The sequence below is a fragment of the Trachemys scripta genome, chromosome 9, assembly GCF_013100865.1.
Source record: "Trachemys scripta elegans isolate TJP31775 chromosome 9, CAS_Tse_1.0, whole genome shotgun sequence".
NCBI classification, from domain to species: Eukaryota; Metazoa; Chordata; order Testudines; family Emydidae; genus Trachemys; species Trachemys scripta.
The window spans coordinates 26,928,432-26,948,504 of record NC_048306.1 but is presented as its reverse complement, the minus strand read 5'-3'; the positions used below and the strand labels follow the sequence as shown (position 1 = coordinate 26,948,504).

Genomic DNA, 20,073 nt, shown 5'->3' with positions numbered 1-20,073 from the left:
GGCCATCACATACAGCCCCCAGCTAAAACCTCTCCAGCGCATTATCCACGACCTACAACCTATCCTGGAAAATGATCCCTCACTCTCACAGACCTTGGGAGGCAGGCCAGTCCTTGCTTACAGACAACCCCCCAACCTGAAGCAAATACTCACCAGCAACTACACACCACACCACACCACAGAAACACCAACCCAGGAACCTATCCCTGTAGCAAACCTCGTTGCCTACTCTGTCCCCATATCTACTCTGGCAACAGCATCAGAGGACCCAACCACATCAGCCACACCATCAGGGACTCATTCACCTGCACATCCACTAATGTCATATATGCCATCATGTGCCAGCAATGCCCCTCTGCCATGTACATTGGCCAAACCGGACAGTCCCTCCGCAAAAGAATAAATGGACACAAATCGGACATCAGGAATGGTAACATACACAAGCCAGTAAGTGAACACTTCAATCTCCCTGGTCATTCTATCACAGATTTAAAAGTCACTGTCATTGAACAAAAAAACTTCAGAAACAGACTTCAAAGAGAAACAGCAGAACTAAAATTCATTTGCAAATTCAACACCATTAATCTGGGTTTGAATAGGGATTGGGAGTGGCTGGCTCACTACAGAAGCAGCTTTTCCTCTCCTGGAATTGACACCTCCTCATCTATTATTGGGAGTGGACTACATCCACCCTGATTGAATTGGCCTTGTCAACACTGATTCTCCACTTGTGAAGTAACTCCCTGCTCTCCATGTGTCAGTATATAATGCCTGCATCTGTAGCTTTCACTCTATGCATCCGAAGAAGTGAGGTTTTTACTCACGAAAGCTTATGCCCAAATAAATCTGTTAGTCTTTAAGGTGCCACCAGACTCTTTGTTGTTTTTCCCCCAGTGAAATCAATGGGACTTTTTTCTATTAGCCTTGGTAGGAACAGAGTTAGGCCACTGCTAAATGTCTTCGAAAATTATAATAGCCATGTACAACATATATAAACAAATCTGTGTCCTGAAACAATTTCTTATTATAGTGCTTTTGGCCAATTCTTGCAAAGAAACTAATAGTACAATGGTACACCAGAGTAACTAACAAGACTAGAGGAAGCATTTAAACCACTTGCTTGCTCAGATAAATCAGGTTTAAATAGCATCCCCCAAATTAATACCTGCTTATCTTGTACTCCCTATTTACCTTCACAGGGGATTGCAGCTTCTCTTTATTTAAAAGTGATATGAAGTACATGGGCAAGATTCTCAGCTGGTGAATATCAGTGTAGTTCCGTCAACCCCTCCAGCCTACCCCTCTCAAACTGATTATTTTATTGATGTACATTTTTAAATGATTTCCTGTGCTCTAGGCACAAGTACAAATATTATAAAATTAAAACAAATCAGCCCACGATTTAAAATAAAAAAAAACCCTTTGCCAAACCCTACTGGATCTCCCACAAAGCTCTCCCACTACCTTCTCAGAACCATACGGCCACTAAGTCTCCTCCCCTTCTGCCTAGAAAAAGCCTCTGGTATTTGATAAACCTTGCAACATGACTTCAAGAGGAAGCCAAGATAAACCAAGGTGGGAACAAATTTCACAGCTAAGATTAGAATTCCCCCTCACGATCAAACAAGTAGTGATGTTCACTGGAATGCCTTAGTGATCTAAGCTGCCATGGTATTGCACAGGGAGAGATGAGGACCCTGCTAGAAATTGTATTGTCTCTCTATACTACTCGGAGAGATGACCTTGAAAAATCGGGGAGGGGAAACTAGATTCATCACTAAAACATGGAGGACAGGAAGGAACCCACCTTCACTAAATTAGAACAGGAGCGAAGGACAGTATGCCTGTATTTCATACATTCATTTATATTGATGGAGTTTGTATGACCAGATGGCCTATTGACCCAAAAGAATGTATGTTTATTATTGCCCAGGTTTGTTATGAGGTACGATCAGAATGAATTCATTTTATTCATAGTAAATAATTAATAATGGTCCAAAATCCTGCTCACCTATCAGATCTTAATGGTGTAATTTTGCCCAGAGTCCTATATCTGTTGTAGGCTGCTCAAAAGTGGACAGTGGGAGACAGAGAGCATAGGTGCTGGAACTCCTGCACCCCCTGGCTTGAAGTGGTTTACACTTTGGTTCAATGGCTCTCAGCACCCCACTATACAAATTGTTCCAGCATTCCTGAGATACAGGCCCAATCCTGCAGGTCTTGCTCAAGTAAAACTATCATCTAAGTCTCTCCCTTGGCCTCGAAAAGGAGTTTTACTTGAGTAAGGAATGCGGGCTGAGGACAGAGGAGGAATAATTAAATGCAATACAAATTAAATTCAGTAAAATGTGTTTGCTTTTTGGAAAGTGCAGGATTTACACAAGTAACTTAGGGCCTGATCCAAAGTCAGTAGGTGTTAGATAAGTCCCTTAGTTCCTTCAGAGCCATTCTAGTGTCTTGGGTAAATATGTACTTAGGCTTACATGAATATGTTTTCACACTAGGTTAAAATATGTATTTAAGCATATGTAATGTCAAATTGCCAAGTTAAATATGTATTTTGATGCATGTATTATTTACCCCCAGACAATCATGGCCTTTTTATGTATTTAGGCACTTAAAAATGTGAATTTGTGACATAAGATGCTTTAATGATGGCTATAAAGCTGTTATAATTTATGACAAATATTGTACTTTAGGGCCCGTTAGTCTGTACATGCAACTCATTTAAATCAATAGTAATTTTGAGTGTGGATCAATGGCAAAATTGGGTTTGTGGGTTTATTGACTTAAGTAACCATAATGGCATTTTTAGTTGTAACATGTCAATCGCGCTACCATGCATCCACTCTACACTGAGGTGTCTTCATGCTAAAAGTGATATTTTTGTACAAAGTAATGAATGACGATTTACAAGCAAACCATGCATCTAGAATAAACAGAAGGTTGTTTTTAATGCTCTTTCCCTTGATACCCAAAGGCACTCATCAACACTGTGGACTCATCGCCTACAAATTTGTGTGATTAGTACAAATTTTTAGTATTACAATATCTTTTCAACAACTTCAGATGGCACATTACATGAAATACTTCCTCACTGTAACAGTTTGGTTTCTGGATACTAATCTATTAGTAGAAAAACACACTGACCAAACAAGAAATCATCTGTAGAAATTCTGGTCGCATTGAACTGCCTAAACTGTTTTTGCTGTTCTTTTCCCAGGAATATTTCTAAATACAAATGTGCCTGATTCACCAATGTGTTACTCCAGTTATGTGTTGGTGTAACTCCATTCAGTGGGAGCAGAAGCTTCCTATAAATGGATGGTGTGTGTGTGGAGAACTAGGTGGGGGAGTGTGGGGAGGTACTGAGAATGGTGGGGGAGGGAAGCTTGGACCAGGCTGTGAATGATAATTCCATTCCAACCCCTCTGGGTCCCATTCCCTGCTCCCCAGCACAATCGCAGGCACAGTGGCAGCTGCTCCAGTCCCTCTGGGGTGCTGCTGTCACCTCTGCTCACCACCGCCCTGGGTAGGTATAAGTTTATGTGGGAGCTAGTCCCCTTTCCCCCTGGTTCTGCCACCCCATCTGCATTGATGTCAGTAGAATTACACAGGTGTGAACTTGGAATAATTCAGTGGCAAATCAGGCCTATTAGTTTTACTTTTTACACATTTGTAGGATCAGTGTAACACAACAGACAACATAACATCATAACAGAGAACAATTTCACACCTTTTTATCCATCACAAAAAACCTTGTAATGTGTTGAGTATAAAGGTCACAAATTACAATTTAAACAAAATACCAGAACAGATATGCTTCGAAAGGACCTTTTACAATTTAACACAAAATTCAAATGACACCTTTTTTAAGAAAGCACTTAAAACCTTTACACTTATGTGCTGACATTAGGTTACTTTAAGCTGTAAACTTTGAGAAGTTTTTAGTATGTTTAAATAAAATCAGCATTACAATTTCCAGTCATTATTATAATTATTAAACAGATTGCAACATTGTAACAAGAAATGTAAACATGTAGCTCAGGATACTGGTACTGAAAAAAGTCTCCTAGAATTAACTCTGTAGAGATTTTTATGTGCACATTGTAAAATAGATAAGAACTGGAGAAGAGGTTACAGAATAGTATCTTTCAGGTTGATGTCAATGTTTTGCAAGCAGCAGTCTAAAAATATCACATCCCTGCTTTAATATTAATTTACAGAATCAGTACTACTTTTACAAAAATCTCCAGGTTCATACTGCTGCTAAATATCAATGTAATTTATTCAACGAAATGTTTAAAAAGTTACATTTTGTAATTGTGTGCATGTGTGTATATCAAATTATTACCCTCCAATAACCTCCAAAATTGAAAGACTACCTCTAGGTAAGAAATACAAGACCTTTTCAATAAATTAAAAGGGTTTAATTATACCTGAGATATTTTTGCATATTGGTGTCTTTGTACATTTACCTGTATGTACTATAGTATGTCCTTTATGTTCTCTTGGAGTCTGAAACAAAGCCCATTGAAGTAAATTGAACTAATTCCATTAACTTCAATAGGCTTTGGTTCAGGAACTCACCGTATAATCTGGATGAATTTATAAACAGAAATGTGTCAGAATTAAAAAAAAAATCAATCTGAGCCGTTGTTATATGATTGCTTTATCCATGCCCTCAGCTATTTCATTATAGGCTGTACTTTTCACAGAGATCTTCACTACTCAAATAAGTATCATAATCCTACTAGACATAGACATCACATTTAAGATGTGTCTGCTTGTTAGTAAAAACTGCTAATATTCTGAAATATCTCTCCAGTTAATGGTGGTTGGGTATGCACGGGCTGTAAGAAACCTCTCCTTCTTGGCAGACCTGTTTTCTGGTTCTTCAGAACGTCACAACATTTCTCCACAAAATTCTAGGAATAGCCAAGGAGGTTTGGGGGTTTCTTGGTAAGTTAATGTAACATTAGCATGTTAAGACCCCCAGTCCTGCAAACACCTACACATGTGGACCGATATTTTCAGAAGAACCCAAGGAAAGGGGTCCAACTCCCATTGAAACTCCATGGCTAACTTCTTTAGACTTCTTTGAAAATCCCAGCTGTGCCTAACTTTACCCTTGTGAGTAGTCACATTGAAGTCAATGACACTATACATGTGCTGAAAGTTAAAGCATGAGCATAAGTATTATCAAGGTCATGTCTAAATGACTTTCCATGGGATTATATGGTGCTTTTTATTTTCGTGAAAAGTAAAATAAAATTACAGATTCAATTTTTTATCTAGAGGACTCAATAAAAATTTACTACACCAGGTATGTGGATTATCTGGTGTTTTACTAGGGGAAATTTTCTGGAAGAGCTTAAGTGCCATATAGCCTTACCAAATACAATAAGATATAAATGTAAGGTGCCAGTTTTATTAAGTACAATTTACACAAGTGACAGGGTAAGAAATCCATGAGCATAGTGGGGGAAGTGGAATGAAATGCGCCCTGAGACAAGCAATTGGGCATATTTGATAAATCAAGAAAAGAAACAGATAATAAATAATGTATTCATGATGGACATCACATGATTCATTTGCCGCTAAGTGTATTATTGCACCCTTCTTCCTTTGCACAATCATTTCACATGCATCATTTCATATTATTGAGTAGTTTTTATATTGCTCTACATTATACAGAAAAGGGATAGCCCAAGTGCTGAGATTCAACATAATCTTCTTTAAAACACAGCTGTTTATGTTCTACTCGACAGACACTTTAGTGTCGGTAAGCAGAGTTACATTTCATTGGCAAGCAAATGATCATAGATCTTCGAAAATATAAACTTGGAAATGTTTGAGTTAACATACCAATACGCAGCATATTTCTAAGTAAAATAAATCAAACATTTTGCAAACAGGAGATATTTTTCTAAGAGCTGGGAGTTGTCTGTATACTGGTAAAATATAGTCAACACTTTATAATATAATGGTCAGTCAACGTGGCATGATGTGAAATGATGCTACATCCTGCAACATCATGAGCTCTTTATACGGCAGAGTGACATATGAAGCATCAGAAATAAGAAAACCTGATGTTGACTAACAGCTTTAACTTTGTAACAGTATCCACTCTAAATGTTTTTGTCATTAGTTATTTTTTTTTTCAGTCCCTGCTCCTGCTTCCACTTGAGTCATTGGCAAAACTCAGTTGGTTTCACTGGGAACAGGATCAGGTTAATTGGCCCCAATCCTGCGCACAATGAAGTGAATGGCAAAACTCCCATTTACCTCACTGGTGCAGGATCAGACCCTTGAAAGTACAGGATACATTAGATAACCCACAGGTGGAGTTCCAACAGCATATGTTTCAGCTTTCCATATATCCAGCATGACCAATTCTAGAATGCATTACAGCTTTCATGGAACAATTGGCACTAGGAGGCACTTAAGTGACATGTTTAAAAACTTATCTTTGGTAAACACACACAAAAAAACTTGCAACTAATGTTTTATTTCCTGATCATGAGCAAGATTTTAATTTGCTATTAGTATATGTGCACACACATCTAAATGTATACAGGACATTTCTAGTATAAAATGTCATATCAAATGCAACTAAGAACATTTTTTTAAAATCACTTCAAAATGACACAGTACTGTTCTGGTGGGGTTTTGTTTGTTTGTTTTCATTATTACCATATGCTCTACCTTTTAGCTTACTTTTTTCCCCCTGGTCAGTATCAAATATGTATAGAAAGAAAGTTTTCACATGCTGAATGTTCACTTTCTCCCTCATACTTTTAATATACTTTTCATAAATAATTGTGCAGAATAATTAAATCACCTGCTTATACAATCTTCAGTATCGGTAGTTCAGACTCAGGGCCCAATGCTGCATTCCATGCACACTCAAATTTCCTACTGAAATCAATGGGTGCACAAGAAATACAGGATAGGGCCCCAATATGGATTGATCCTGCAAGATGATGAGCACTCTGGTGAATGACCTCAACTGCTAATGTCCTTAATGAATGGTGACAAGTGTTCGACATCTTGCAGGATGGAGTCCATAGTGAAACGCTTAACCTATGAGGGTATTTCATAATTTCAGTCAATCAATGCACATTCCAAAAATGATTTTACAGTCTGCATTGCAAAATGGACTTTTTAGCAGAGTTATATGAGTGAAACTGAGGAACAAATTTGGCCCCGTAGGTTCAGTGTATCCATAATATCAATGTTTTCTAAATCTATCATCTTTAAATCAGATGTTTCTACTGAACAACTTCAAGTATCTTAGTGGCATATTTTTTCCAGCTGCACTATTTAAGTTAATGAATGGTTTAGAACCTAGAACAACTGTGTATGGCCCTTTGTACAATTAGAATTGTTCATATCTTTCTCTTTTTGGCCAAAAAGGATGGAAAGCTCAGTCACAGAGTATGTCTGCTTTAAGAACATATGACGGTCATCATGGACTTGTTGAATAATGGCCAGTGATTTTACATAAACATAAATTATTTCATGATGTGCTTACTGATGTTTTCAGCCCTGACTGATCAAAGACCATTGGCAATCTGCACAAAAAATGAAATTGAGTGATGTAACACTTGCTGTAATGAGGTCTTTATTTTGGACAACTGGGGTAGCGGGTGGGCAGTGAGGAGGCTAACTTTTACTAAACCATTCCACTTTGCATTTGTATATGAAATGGATATGGCTGGTATATGACAGGTGGCTGTCCATGAGCAACATAGTAATTGTTGAAGTTCCTGTCACTGATATATGGAGCGGGCTGATAGTAGCATGTTACGTTGGCTGCATTTGGGATGATGTTTTGTTCTCCAAGTACTTTTAAAGCGAGAATTGTAATCATGTTCAGAGTTTGTCGTCGTTCATGTCCCATGAGACAGACTGTGCTCTCATTTACAACTCCGCGCAGAGTCATCAGGTAGTCATACTTGCTCTTTTCTTCCCCAATGAAATGGTTGCGCAAATATGACTCAATTTTCCTTTGCTGCTCAGCGACATCAGGAAAATCAATGAAGAATCTAGAACACATATAACGTTCTAAAGATTTAATTTCAGCCTCATCTGCTGGCTTAAAGTCACGAACCAGAAGGTTGCTGTATTTCAGAAGGCCTCCACCTCTGATTTCTTCAGGGTTCCTTGTGGAAATAAGTTTGTATTTTAAATGGTCCATTGCCTCATTGAAGTCTCCATACATGCTCTCTGCAATAATGGTGGGATGTAAGTCTTCTGTCAATTCACATTCTGTATCACTGTAAACATTTAACATGGAGTCCAGTATTATTTGAAAGGAGTCAACGCTAAATTCAAACTGTCGTCTGAGTGAGTTTACAAATTTTAGTTCTACATTCTTTCCACTGTTGTTTGACAATGAGATGAGGCTCCAGCGGTCGTGATCAGTGGAGACTTTGACCATCTTTTGCACATATGCATCTTTCATAGTCTGAGCAGTGATCTTTTCTTTATTGACACATTTTGGTAAAAAGTCCAGTAGGCAATTCAGCACTGCCTCCTTAACAACCTGAAATTCTTGTTCACTTGGTAATTCAACACCAAAAATGATGTCCAGGTCTTTGTAGCTAGTTCCATTCTGTTTCACAAGGATGTGACTAGCTGTTGAACCATTCAGGCGGATGTCTCTAACAGTGATTTGCTTCTCAATAAGCTGCTCCTTTACAACATGAATGATATCCTTTGGCTTTACTTCCAGTGTTGGAAAATTTCCTCTTCCATGAATGGGTATTACCTCAGTTAATACTTGATCCAGTATTTTTATCTGATCCCAAGTGAGACTACTGAATCTGTGATCTAAATCCTCAGTCATTGTGAAGTTAGTTGGTTAACTAGGAAAAAACAACACAAATATTAAGAGGGAAACATTAGGTTCCACTCAAACATACAAAAGCCTGAAATATGCCATGACAAACACACATCCTACCTGTAGAAGGCACTGTTAGGCACAGTGAGAAAGTAATACATTTTACATTGAGCTATATCATGAGTTGGATGTCTGACTAAACCATTGCATTTTCATTGGCCATAGTTGAATTTGGATTTTCTCAAGGTTTAACCCTATCAAATAACATTACATTAGCGTTTAGTCCAGTGACTAAAATACTCTGAAGTAAATTTAGGAAACAGTATATGATTCAGTGCAAAACCACTCACAGATTAACGATCTGAGCTTCCTGGTTGTTACAATTAAATTCAGTATAGTTTTCAACCTCCAGAATTAAATGGGCAAGTTCAGTTCTGTAGTCCTGAATGAAAAGCATCTATTTGTTTTCAATGGTTGTTACACACATGGAACTACTGAAATGAATTATTTAACAAAAACAGAAATAATGCAAAATATTGACCTTCATGTATCTACCTCAGTATTTCTAATGCATTTGTCGCTGGAGGCTTCTAAATGCAGGGGTGCACAGCATCTCATATTTTTTCATTTCTTTCATTATGGTTTAAGAGCTAGATGCTGAGGAACCTGTAAAATTGTTCTCATAGAATCTCTGGGCAAGTCGATCTGACCTATCTAATTAACTGTCTGGCAGTACTGTGCAGACCTTGCAAGTTCTGGTTCGCAGATAATGAACCCACCTCTGGTTTGCATTGAGGTTTGGGTTCCATTAAGTAGAACCTTTCTGGAAGCCTCTCACCTCACTCTACAATATTTGTGACTGGAAATCAATATAAAAGGCACTGGGTGAAATCATGGCTTTAGCAAACTTAATTTTATTTTTTGCTTTTATATCATTATATTAAGATAAGCAGGCAGTTAGACCAGTGTGTGGATTAATTGGTTTAGGATTATAATTAGAAAAAGTTGAAAAAAAAAATATTATGCTTAAGATATTGCTAACTGAACATGTCCACAACATTATTTTCATGAAGTTTCATAATGAGTTTTATGTAATTAAATACTCTCATTTTGAGATTATAAGTATGTACACTACAAACGTAATTAAACACAGTTATACAATTAGATAATTAGATGTAATTATAGTAATTACATAAGTAGTGAAGAACTGCATTCAAGAAACTACAAAGTGAAGAAAATTCACAGTTGAGTGTTAGACCTCCAATATGTAAGGAGAGAGGCACTATCTTAACATTACCAATTATTAACCTAAATATTATTATTATTGAGTGGAAAATACTCTCCACATTTCTAACCTTTCCCCCCAGAATCTATTACTCCATTACTAAATAAATAACAAATGCCATTTTGTGATGATTCCCCCGTTGCCTGCCTAAGCCTCCTCAACTCCTCTGCAGCAGTTAACCACCAAATACGTACTTAGTGAAGGAGTTTTATTGCTGAAATGCTATCAAGCTTCTCCCTTAAAGGTCATACCATTTTTCATCACTCTTCCATAAGTCCCATCATAACTCATGGATTGATACTGTGATTTGTTGATAACTTTTCAATTAAACTCAATGTTTGGTTGCCCTGACTCAGAGTGTTGAGTTTGACGCTGCATTGTGAGGCTGTGTTTGCTCTGACTCACTGGGTGATGGAAAGAGTGATTATGAAAATGGTTGGACCCTCCTGCACAGCCCAAGAGAGGATGCAATCTTTAGTTAATATGCTCACTCCTGAGACTATCCAAATATTCAGGAGTGAGCACCCACTATGTGAGAGCTTGTTGCTCGGACATTTTATGGACATAGGTTTAGATAAGTGCTAAAAATTGGCTTTAGTTAATGGAAGCTATTGTATTTTCCTGTACATGCTATATAATTTTTACTCCTATATTGCACAAGTAGTTGAAGTGTTGTTTTTAGAATACACTGCCCTTGGTTTTGTGAATGATTAGCTTGTAGAGGTTTATGTTGAACTGAAGATATTCATATTTTGAAATTTGTTCCTTAAATTATGTCAGCTGTTTATAATTATAAACAGTAATAAATGAGTTTAATGTGACTACTTTCAAAACACATTACTATAACACAATAGAAGGATAAGGAAGACAACCCTTACAACATACCTGAGCACTGTATGTAAACAAAATTGGTGTTTCGTGGCGGCAGTGTAATTAATCGAATTTCTTCTAAAAGTAAAATATCGAATTCCTTCATTACAATGACTTTTGGATTAGTAGGAGTTCATTGTAACATGGATATTTTATTAAGTTGATACATTAAATTGTTGGAGACTTAGAACCAAAAGGTCACTATTAAATAACAGACAGGAAGACTTTAAAGCATAACTATAAAGATTTTGTAAAAGAAAAAGAATGTTTTACCATTATACTGGTAAGAACAACATACATACAGTATTCCAGCTCATCCAGGTATAACAGCTGCCTAGGAGTGGTGCCAGGATTTTTGCCGCCCTGGGTAGCAGCGCTCCTCCTCTGAGCATTCGGCGGCAGGGATCCTTCCGCTCCGCATCTTCGGGGCACTTCGGTGGCGGGTCCCGGAGTGAGTGAATGACCCACCGCCGAATTTCCGCCGAAGACCCGGAGGGGAAGGACCCCCCCCCCGCCGCCGAATGTCTACCGAGGACAGCAAAATGCTGCCCCCCCAAATCCTGCCGTCCTAGGCAATCGCCTAGGGTCGCCTAGTGGAAGCGCCGGCCCTGCAACTGCCAATGTTCTGTGGGTAACAATTAACCTCCAAACCTTCCCCCAAAGAGGAAAACTTAACTTACATGTAAGCAGTGAGTAATCCCATTGACTTCAGTGGGGCTACGCACATATTTAAAGTTAAGCATGTGTGTAAATGTTTGCCTGATTAGGTCCTTATAGAAGAAAGCACATAGCACTTTTGCTTAGAGAACTTTGTTTCTTAAATTCCATTTAAGGTGAGGAAAAGGACTTGACTGACTTTAAAAAATGGACTGGTTATTTGAAGCTCATCATGTGGGTGCATATTAAATATGAGCTGTTTGACTAGCTGGGAAGCAGTACCTTTATTGAGGATGTCTGATAATTGAATAAGCACATCACTGATGGGTCAAGAGATAAGCTCCTCAAGTGATAAGGAAAATCCTCCCATTTTCTTCTGGCAAAACAAAGTATCAGCAAATTGTAATGATGTTATTGTAACATTTCCGGGCTTCATTTTATTTTCTAATCCACAGTGACAGCACTTGTATACTGATGTATATTTTCTTCCCTTCCCTCTTCAGTTATATACACTCTATATATTTGAAAAAAATCCAGGTAACTTGTGAACTTATGGACAGTTTTGGGTGGTTGCTAAACCATTTTATATTTATTTTTAATATTGCTTGTAAGGGGCCCCAATTCAGCAAGCTATTTAAGCACATACATAACTTTAAATATGTGATCAGTCCTACTTAAATCAATGGAACTAGTCATATGTTTGATGTTTTAAGCATTTGCTTAAATACCTTGCTGAATCAGGGCCTAAATAGGTTAGTATTTTGTTTGTTTTTCTTAAACTGCTGCTGAAAAGACTTTTTCATGTGTTAGACTCAATCCCATAGTCCTCACACAGCCCGAACTTCCCCTTATTTTAGTGTGACATATATAGATTCGTAGATGCCAAGGCCAGAAGGGATCATTCTGATCATCTTGTCTTACCTCCTATGTAGATAAACATTGTACACCTGTATGAGTTTAGGGTAGACAGTATTCAACATGAAAACTAAAGAAATTGCCTATTCATTCCCTATGTGGCTATCATTGCACATTTATAAGATTTACTAAAATCTGTTATAATGAAAACTCTGATCCTCCCTCCACAATCCTTCTCAAATCCCAGTACCCTGGGCTGGATTTAAATTGGATGACACCATAATTTCTTACATTCCCATGGGAAATATTTTAGATAGAAAATCTTATTTCAGTGGAGGAATATAAAAGGTCTTGTGAAATACTGTCATGGATGAAAATTTCCAATTCTAATAATATTTTTTACCCAGTTTGTAACTTTGAGGGAAGAGAGATACTTAGCCATCAGATTTCCACAGTCCTACATCTCTAGCTATGCCTTCCTGCACCATGACAAAGAATGTAACTTTGCAAAAATTTTCTGAATGTGAAAGTATCTCATATGTTTTACATTCAATATATTCCCCTTTTAAAAACTCTAGGTGAACAATGAAGGGCTACATGCTGACTAGAAGCATTACAGTGAAAGAATGGAGTAGTCTTTGAATATTTGTTTTTGAGAGGTTTAATTTTTCTCCCAAGTAACTGATACTACAACTCGTTAAAAATAATTTCCTAGTGAGATTTCTTAGAGTTCATTTGTGCCTCTTCTTGTAACTCCTGCATTTTTATGGGATTTATGATGTTATAATATCATAGAAATGTAGGGCTGGAAGGGACCTAGAGAGGATATCATATCCAGCCTTATCTGCTGAAGCAGAATTCCCTCATCCTGCAGCAGGTTATTAGACACTGCAGTGGACACAGATTCCTGAACTTCTCATTATCAGGTAAATGAGAGAAGAACTGGTTTTCAGGGTTTTCTTTTAAATGTACTTGCTAGAGCAGCAAAGCATAAGTGGACAGGATATGTTAAAGTTATACCACATATTGAACTTCTTACAATGTAACAAATTACCTCCCTGATTATTCATGTTCTGGGCTATCTTTGAGTAGACAGCATAAATCATGCCAAGTGGTAAATGGTTTGTGCTGTGGAAAAAATATTTACAGGGGTGAGTATGAGACCTTCAAACACATTTCCACTAAGTGTATATGAAAGGCCTGATCTAAAGTCCATTGACGTGAATGGATAAACTTCCATTGATTTCAATGAGCTTTGAATCAGGCTCCTGTTACAGAATTTAAATATAGTTCTACAGTGGCAAATGGTTAGTTCACCAACTCTGTGCACTATGTAGTCTTCAGGTACAGGCAAGTTCCACCAAAAAAATAGGTATGGGATTTTATATCTGGAAAAAGAAAACCTTGCTGACAAGCGGTGTCTACTTCATAAACTTCCAAAGAAATCTAGATAGTTAAGATCTGGAGGACATTCTCTTCCGATTTCGGTCATGTTTTGACTATAAACTTTTTAACATCCTCTTTTTATATGCTCTATCTTACTGTTTCAAAGTATTTTCAGGGGGTTTATAATATGCTAACATTTTCAAACAGAACACATTTTTATAAAGATATGCTTGCTCTATTCTGATCTGATAGCTTTTATCAACACTAAGTATACAAACAAGCACATTGAATATTTTGATGCTCCATTTATCTTTACTTTTTGTCTGTACTTGACACAAGTCACAGTGAGACCTGTCAGAGATTACATTAAAATGTCTCATCAGCTTCATTAATTAGCCTTCCTCTATTCTATAATATTGTGGTTTTGTTCTAGTTCTGTGTTTTGGTTCACTATACACTGGTTATCTGTATAGCTAATTAAAAGACACGTTTCTCCATTAGGTAGGACCCTTTCTTGAAGTAAACTGCGTTGACTTCAGGAACTACAGCCAGCATTGGCAAGTATGCATTTCTATTCACAGCACAAGTGTGCATGAGTGAAGTTTAAGCAGTAGTGGAGATGAGGTACTCCAAGTAGGGAAATCTTCTGATCGGCCCCAATTTAATCTTAGTTTTCAAGATCTTTTCCAGTAAACTAATGTTAGTGGATGCAGTGAGGAGATTATTTGCCCTGTTGTTCTGAGATTATGCACGAGTTGCAATAAATCAGTACAGTTACCATCTAGTTACTCTGAAATAACCAATAGTAACTCAAGGCCACCTGCTCTTTCCCTGTGAGAAAAGGTTGCATGGCACTGCAAGTAAACCTGAACAGGAACCAAGCACTTCAGGCTGAACTGCAGCATATCACCTTCAAGGATAGAACAAGTGAGTATTCAAAAGAGAAGCAGGAGCATAACCAAATAAAATGTGCCTCATCTTTCTCCCAACCAGATCAAAGCTATTGGAAAAGCAGCACTGTCATGCACACATGCACGTGCCCAAGTACATCAGTTTGCAGAACTGTGAATCATAGGAGCAGTGATAATATACCGTGGCACAAAGCTGTGGATTTGGGAAAGGGAATCCCACAGCATAAGGTGAACAAAATCGTACAAAATGCAGTCCAAAGGGCTGAACTGGTGGTTGGCAGGAGGGGTTAACAAATGAGTAATGAGGAGCTTGCTTTGTGCATGCAGCACTAACTTGCAATTCATGTTGCTGGTTTCACACAGATTATTTCTTTTCCCCCCTGAATCTTTCTATCATGTCTCAGAGCAGCCTTTTTAGCTGCATGTGGATCCACTTTCAGGTTAGATATTGTATGCCATTATACCTAAGTAATCCCTTTCATGTAGTATAGTCGTTTTTTCATTTATCTTCTTCCCTACATAGCATGCAAGGTACACCAAAATCTATGACTCCTGATAAATAATGTGGCTTATAGCATAACTTTCTCTTGCAATGTAACATCTACTACTAAGTTAAAAACTAAGGTAGAATGCACAACATTACATCTACTTTTGGCTATGATCATTTCTATTAACTTATAATGACACTTACTACATTATGTAAAGAAAAATACTTTTACTCTTCAATGCATACTACAGTCTCACTAAATTATGGAACCATGTTTCCAGGAGAATGGAAACAAATAGAGACTTACACTGTGGTAGGAATGTTGCCAATCATGTACTTCAGTAGAGTTAATAAGATGACTCACTGGGTCCTTTGGTAAAAATATGAATCGTCATCTTGTCACCAATAAAAACATGAACCACCCAGGGAAAGCTGCAGGAAAAAACAAACAATAACAGTCTTTTTGAGATTAAATGTTAACTACTAGTCACCTGCTGTACATAATAAATCATGCATTATAGCTTGACAGTGCTGCAATCATGACAATAGCCTTTTAAGTCATAAATGATAAGGTAAGAGCTATGAATGGGAAAACAGAGCAGTACTTAGAAAGAATTTGAGCTTCAGGTCATTCTTAAGCCTCTGCCAGTGTATTTACTCAGGCAGTAACTTGCAAGGCATTAATATTTTACTATTTCTCCAAGGGATTAAAGAATTATTACTTATAAGCAAATTAACAGAGACACTGTGGAATTATACAAGCGAAGAATTAGAACCAATAACAACCCCAGCAAAATTAAATATTTTCCTTTCACAAATGCAGAGCAGGTCTTGCACATTTTCCAAAGATGTCTGTGAATCACAGAGGGCTCTCATTCCCTTGGCAAGCCAGGCAGCAACCAATTCATTTAAGACAAGCATAAATGGCAGAAGTGGGAACTCCATGCAACTGAGTGTGTTGCATGGACTTATGACCAGCTCTACATAAATTATAAGTAATTTTTATTAACACTAGATACGTGTGATCACAAAAATCCCTTTTATATACATTAGTCACTTATTATTATTTAACATTTGTATTACTGCAGCACTTAGGAGCGCTAGTCACAGACCAAGACCTTAGTGTCCTAGGTGGTGTGAGTACATAGAACAAAACGATGGTCCATGCCCCCAAAGAGCTTATTTCAAGAAACACTGACAATCTGCTCATTTTTAATCTTTCCTCCAACATTCAGTTATTCCAGCTATATATGCCCCAATGTGTATAAACTCTAAGAAACAGCAAGGACCCACAATCCATCACAAGAAAGGCTCTAGGGATTCTGTGATCCTTCAACCACAAAATGTATTCCTTGCCACCAAAGTATGCGCCACAATCTCCGCTTTTATTTAAAAAATATTTGTTTCTAATCTTTATGATTGCAGAGAGAACCTTGGAAACATGAACTGAGTGTAAACTGAGGCAGCGATGTCTACCTGAGTTTGCACAGAGCCCAAAATAATCGCTCTGTGAGGTGTGAGCTGCCTTATTAATTTCAATTAGATGCCAAATTTCAAAAAGATGCCACAGAACTCAGATTTTGGCTGCAGAGTATGCCAGTTAGCTGCAGTCAGGAGCCTGACATTTTGTTTTCTGCCTCCTTACCCTTGATCTGTCTGCAGCTACCTTTTGCTCTCCAGCTCTTGACAATGGTCAGCTAATTAAAGTGCACGCTCCCTGCATTATTCCACGGAGCCTGGCAGCACAGAAAAGGAGCCAGAGCAGGAATCCAGTTTGCAGGCAGAGAGTGAAAGGAGGCAGAAGTGTACGCTGGCAGCTGCAGAACAACACAGCAGCTGAGGCCCAGGGAGCCTAGGAGATGAACTACTGGTTACAAGCTCTCGCTATCCCTGGGAAACATTGTCCAGGAGTCCTGCTCAGAACCTCCTTTCCCTGCCAACTTTGAGAGAGCAGATTCGGTCAGGCCAACTGGAGAGCATAGCAAAATACCAATCCTCAAAAATAATCACTGTAAAAAATAAATGGAGAAATTTCACATCAATGAGTATTTTCAACAGTGAGGTATGGATGTGTGTTTGTGCGGGGATGAGAGATGATGGATATTTCATGATGATAGAACTGATATTGCACTAGAACTTAGGGGTTGCTATTGTGGCATTTAGGGAATATTCACAAGGAAGGACAGAGTTTTGCTATGAAACATACAAAATTTCTTATTCTGTAGTATGCTCATAAAAGCAACATCTGCAGCTAAATGCATAAACTGTTCTTTGGATATTAATCTCAGTAGTGGCCTATTGCTGATTCATATGCTGCAGAGAAAGATAGTGTATCCCTTCATTATTCTACACTCAGATTGTTCCCAATATTTTTCAAAATGAATAAATATTCAAAAGCTGCCATAGGCAAAGTTCGGTTTTGTTATCTCAAAAAGAACACTTTTGATTCTTGAATACAAAATGTGGGCTGTGATTATGATGAAGTAGAGACAGATGCATTTTAGACCTAATTCCAAACTCATGTATACATAATGATGGATAGAACATAGTGACAATGAGAATGGCCCAGAACGTAAAACATGGGATTGGATTTATAGTGTTCTGTTCCCTGATCTACAACTGACTCACTGCGGGGCAGGTCACATGCAGTCAGTTTGTTAAACTGCTTATTCTCTATGCCTGGATATCCACTTTGAGACACTGAGGCACTGATTTTTAGAACTGTTAAGCACCTGCAGCTCCTATTAACTTCAGCTGGAGTCATAGCTGTTCATTCCTTCTGTCTCAAACTGAGTACCTAGAAATTGAGGCATTCAAAATCAGTGGCCTGTTTAAAAAATTCTGGCCTTTATCTTTCTGTATCCCAGTTTCTACGTGCAACAATTGTATTTATTTCTTTAGATTAATACAAAATAAAACCTATCCTTTCTCTCTAGCACCATGACTCAACTTAAAATTCACGTACCAAAAATGCCCATCAATATGACTAACCTCCAGCAAAAGCAGGCAAGTTACAGACTGAAACAATCCTCCTTTTCCATCTATTAACCATCCTCATAATTATCTCTCCTTTTCAAGTGATTGAGGGGCGGGGGGAAACGTGAGCTTTGCAGAGTGCCCTAAATGTTATCAAATTTGGACTACTGAAGACAAAGGAGGGAGGAGGGTAGAAAGCCAAGGGGCTTTGTATGAGATGTAAAACTAAGGACACAGCCACTTGGGGTCCATAAAGATCTCCTAGTTGTGTTAAATATGTTGTTCTGTCTAAATTCTAATTTAGGCAGGTGCATTCTGCCTATCTAATTTCTCTTCACTTCCTATTCTAAAATCCACCCCAGAATTAGCTGCATTTCATGACAGAAGAAATAATCCCTGTGTATACTGTATGTATAGTCTGTGTATCAGTTTATTAAGCATTCTGCGATCCTTTGTGATGAAAGATGTAGTTTTTTTAAAAGTTAGTTCATTATCATTATTGCAACAACAAAACCACTGCTGTACAAAAGCATAACAACAACTGTTGTGTCTGATAAGCAGAAACTTATTTTATTCACTTTTAAAATATCTGTTCACATTATGATGATTTCTCCTAGTGATAAAAATTATTTTACAAACTGTTGATGCTATTTAACTATATAAGAAAAGCATCTGAATGCTAAAGTAAGACCACTTCAGACCACAGTGGGACATCAACATATCTTTATTAAACAGAGCTTTTTTAATGTGGCCATTACTGCTGTAACAAGCTTTTAATTTAAGTATTTTTGAAGATAATTTCAGAGCCCTAGAATAATGTAGTCCTGGTACCTACAACAGAGTACATCTTGCATAACTGATTACACATAAAATTAGTTTCCTGTTCGTGGGTGAATTTGCCTTCAATTGTTTTGGATTTTTTATATAATACTATAATTACATATATATATTTATATATAATTCATACATAATTACTAGAGCTACTAATAAATTATGAATTCATGTTTATATTTTCCAAATTACAAACACTATTCCATGACTACAAAATGTAATACTGGACTTTCCTTTTAATGCTACATTTACTTTATAAGCTACATTTTTGAAGTGGAGCTAATACATGAAATATTTTACTAATTTAAGTACCTGCTCTACAAGAGTTTATTCTTAATTTTGCATCAGTAAGACTTGGGGTTCCCCTACAGCACTTCACATAACATAGCTCTTTTATAATTAAAGAAGTCTCATTCAGAAATAGAACAAGGTTTTTCTACAATTATATAATAAAGTAAACTGCATCATTTAACTCAAATCACATCAGGAAGAAGGAACAATGCCGCAACCACAAGATCATAGTAATGCTATTTTTCCATGCTGAAAGAAGGATGAAATGTCACTGATGACGTTATTGCCACACTGCTGAAAGACAGTAAAACTGATGAACCAAGGAAAAGTGTGAAGCCTAGCACAGATGTGTGTGTTCATCAGTTTCATGCTGCCATCAGCAATGGATGTTGAATGCCATGCAGTTGACGACATCAACTTCTAAGATAGCTTGAATAACACTATCACCCAAATTTGTAAAAAGAGGAATCACCATGGCATTTAGATGTCCAAAAGCCAGGCCCTGTATGCCAGGTACAGATGTAGAGAAAGAGAACAATGTAGAAAAAGAGTGACAATGTTAGCTGATAACACACACCTTTTCTGGGGCTCTGTAGTATTATATAGAAAAATCACAGCCTTTTGTTGATATTCAAAAGAAGAAACCGTGTCTGCTGCCAGATAAATACTTTGAATA

General features: G+C 37.5%; 1 protein-coding gene across 1 annotated transcript; it reads right to left on the bottom strand.

Annotated features, from left to right (window-relative positions):
• Positions 1-2,966: 2,966 nt before the first annotated feature.
• Positions 2,967-15,717, bottom strand: TENT5D (terminal nucleotidyltransferase 5D). The gene is made up of 2 exons (XM_034782631.1): positions 15,607-15,717; positions 2,967-8,873 (listed from the first exon to the last, which is right to left on the bottom strand). Exon 2 carries the CDS (start codon positions 8,852-8,854, stop codon positions 7,679-7,681), a length of 1,176 nt encoding a protein of 391 aa, XP_034638522.1. The 5' UTR covers positions 8,855-8,873; positions 15,607-15,717; the 3' UTR covers positions 2,967-7,678.
• Between the last annotated feature and the right edge of the window lie 4,356 nt (positions 15,718-20,073).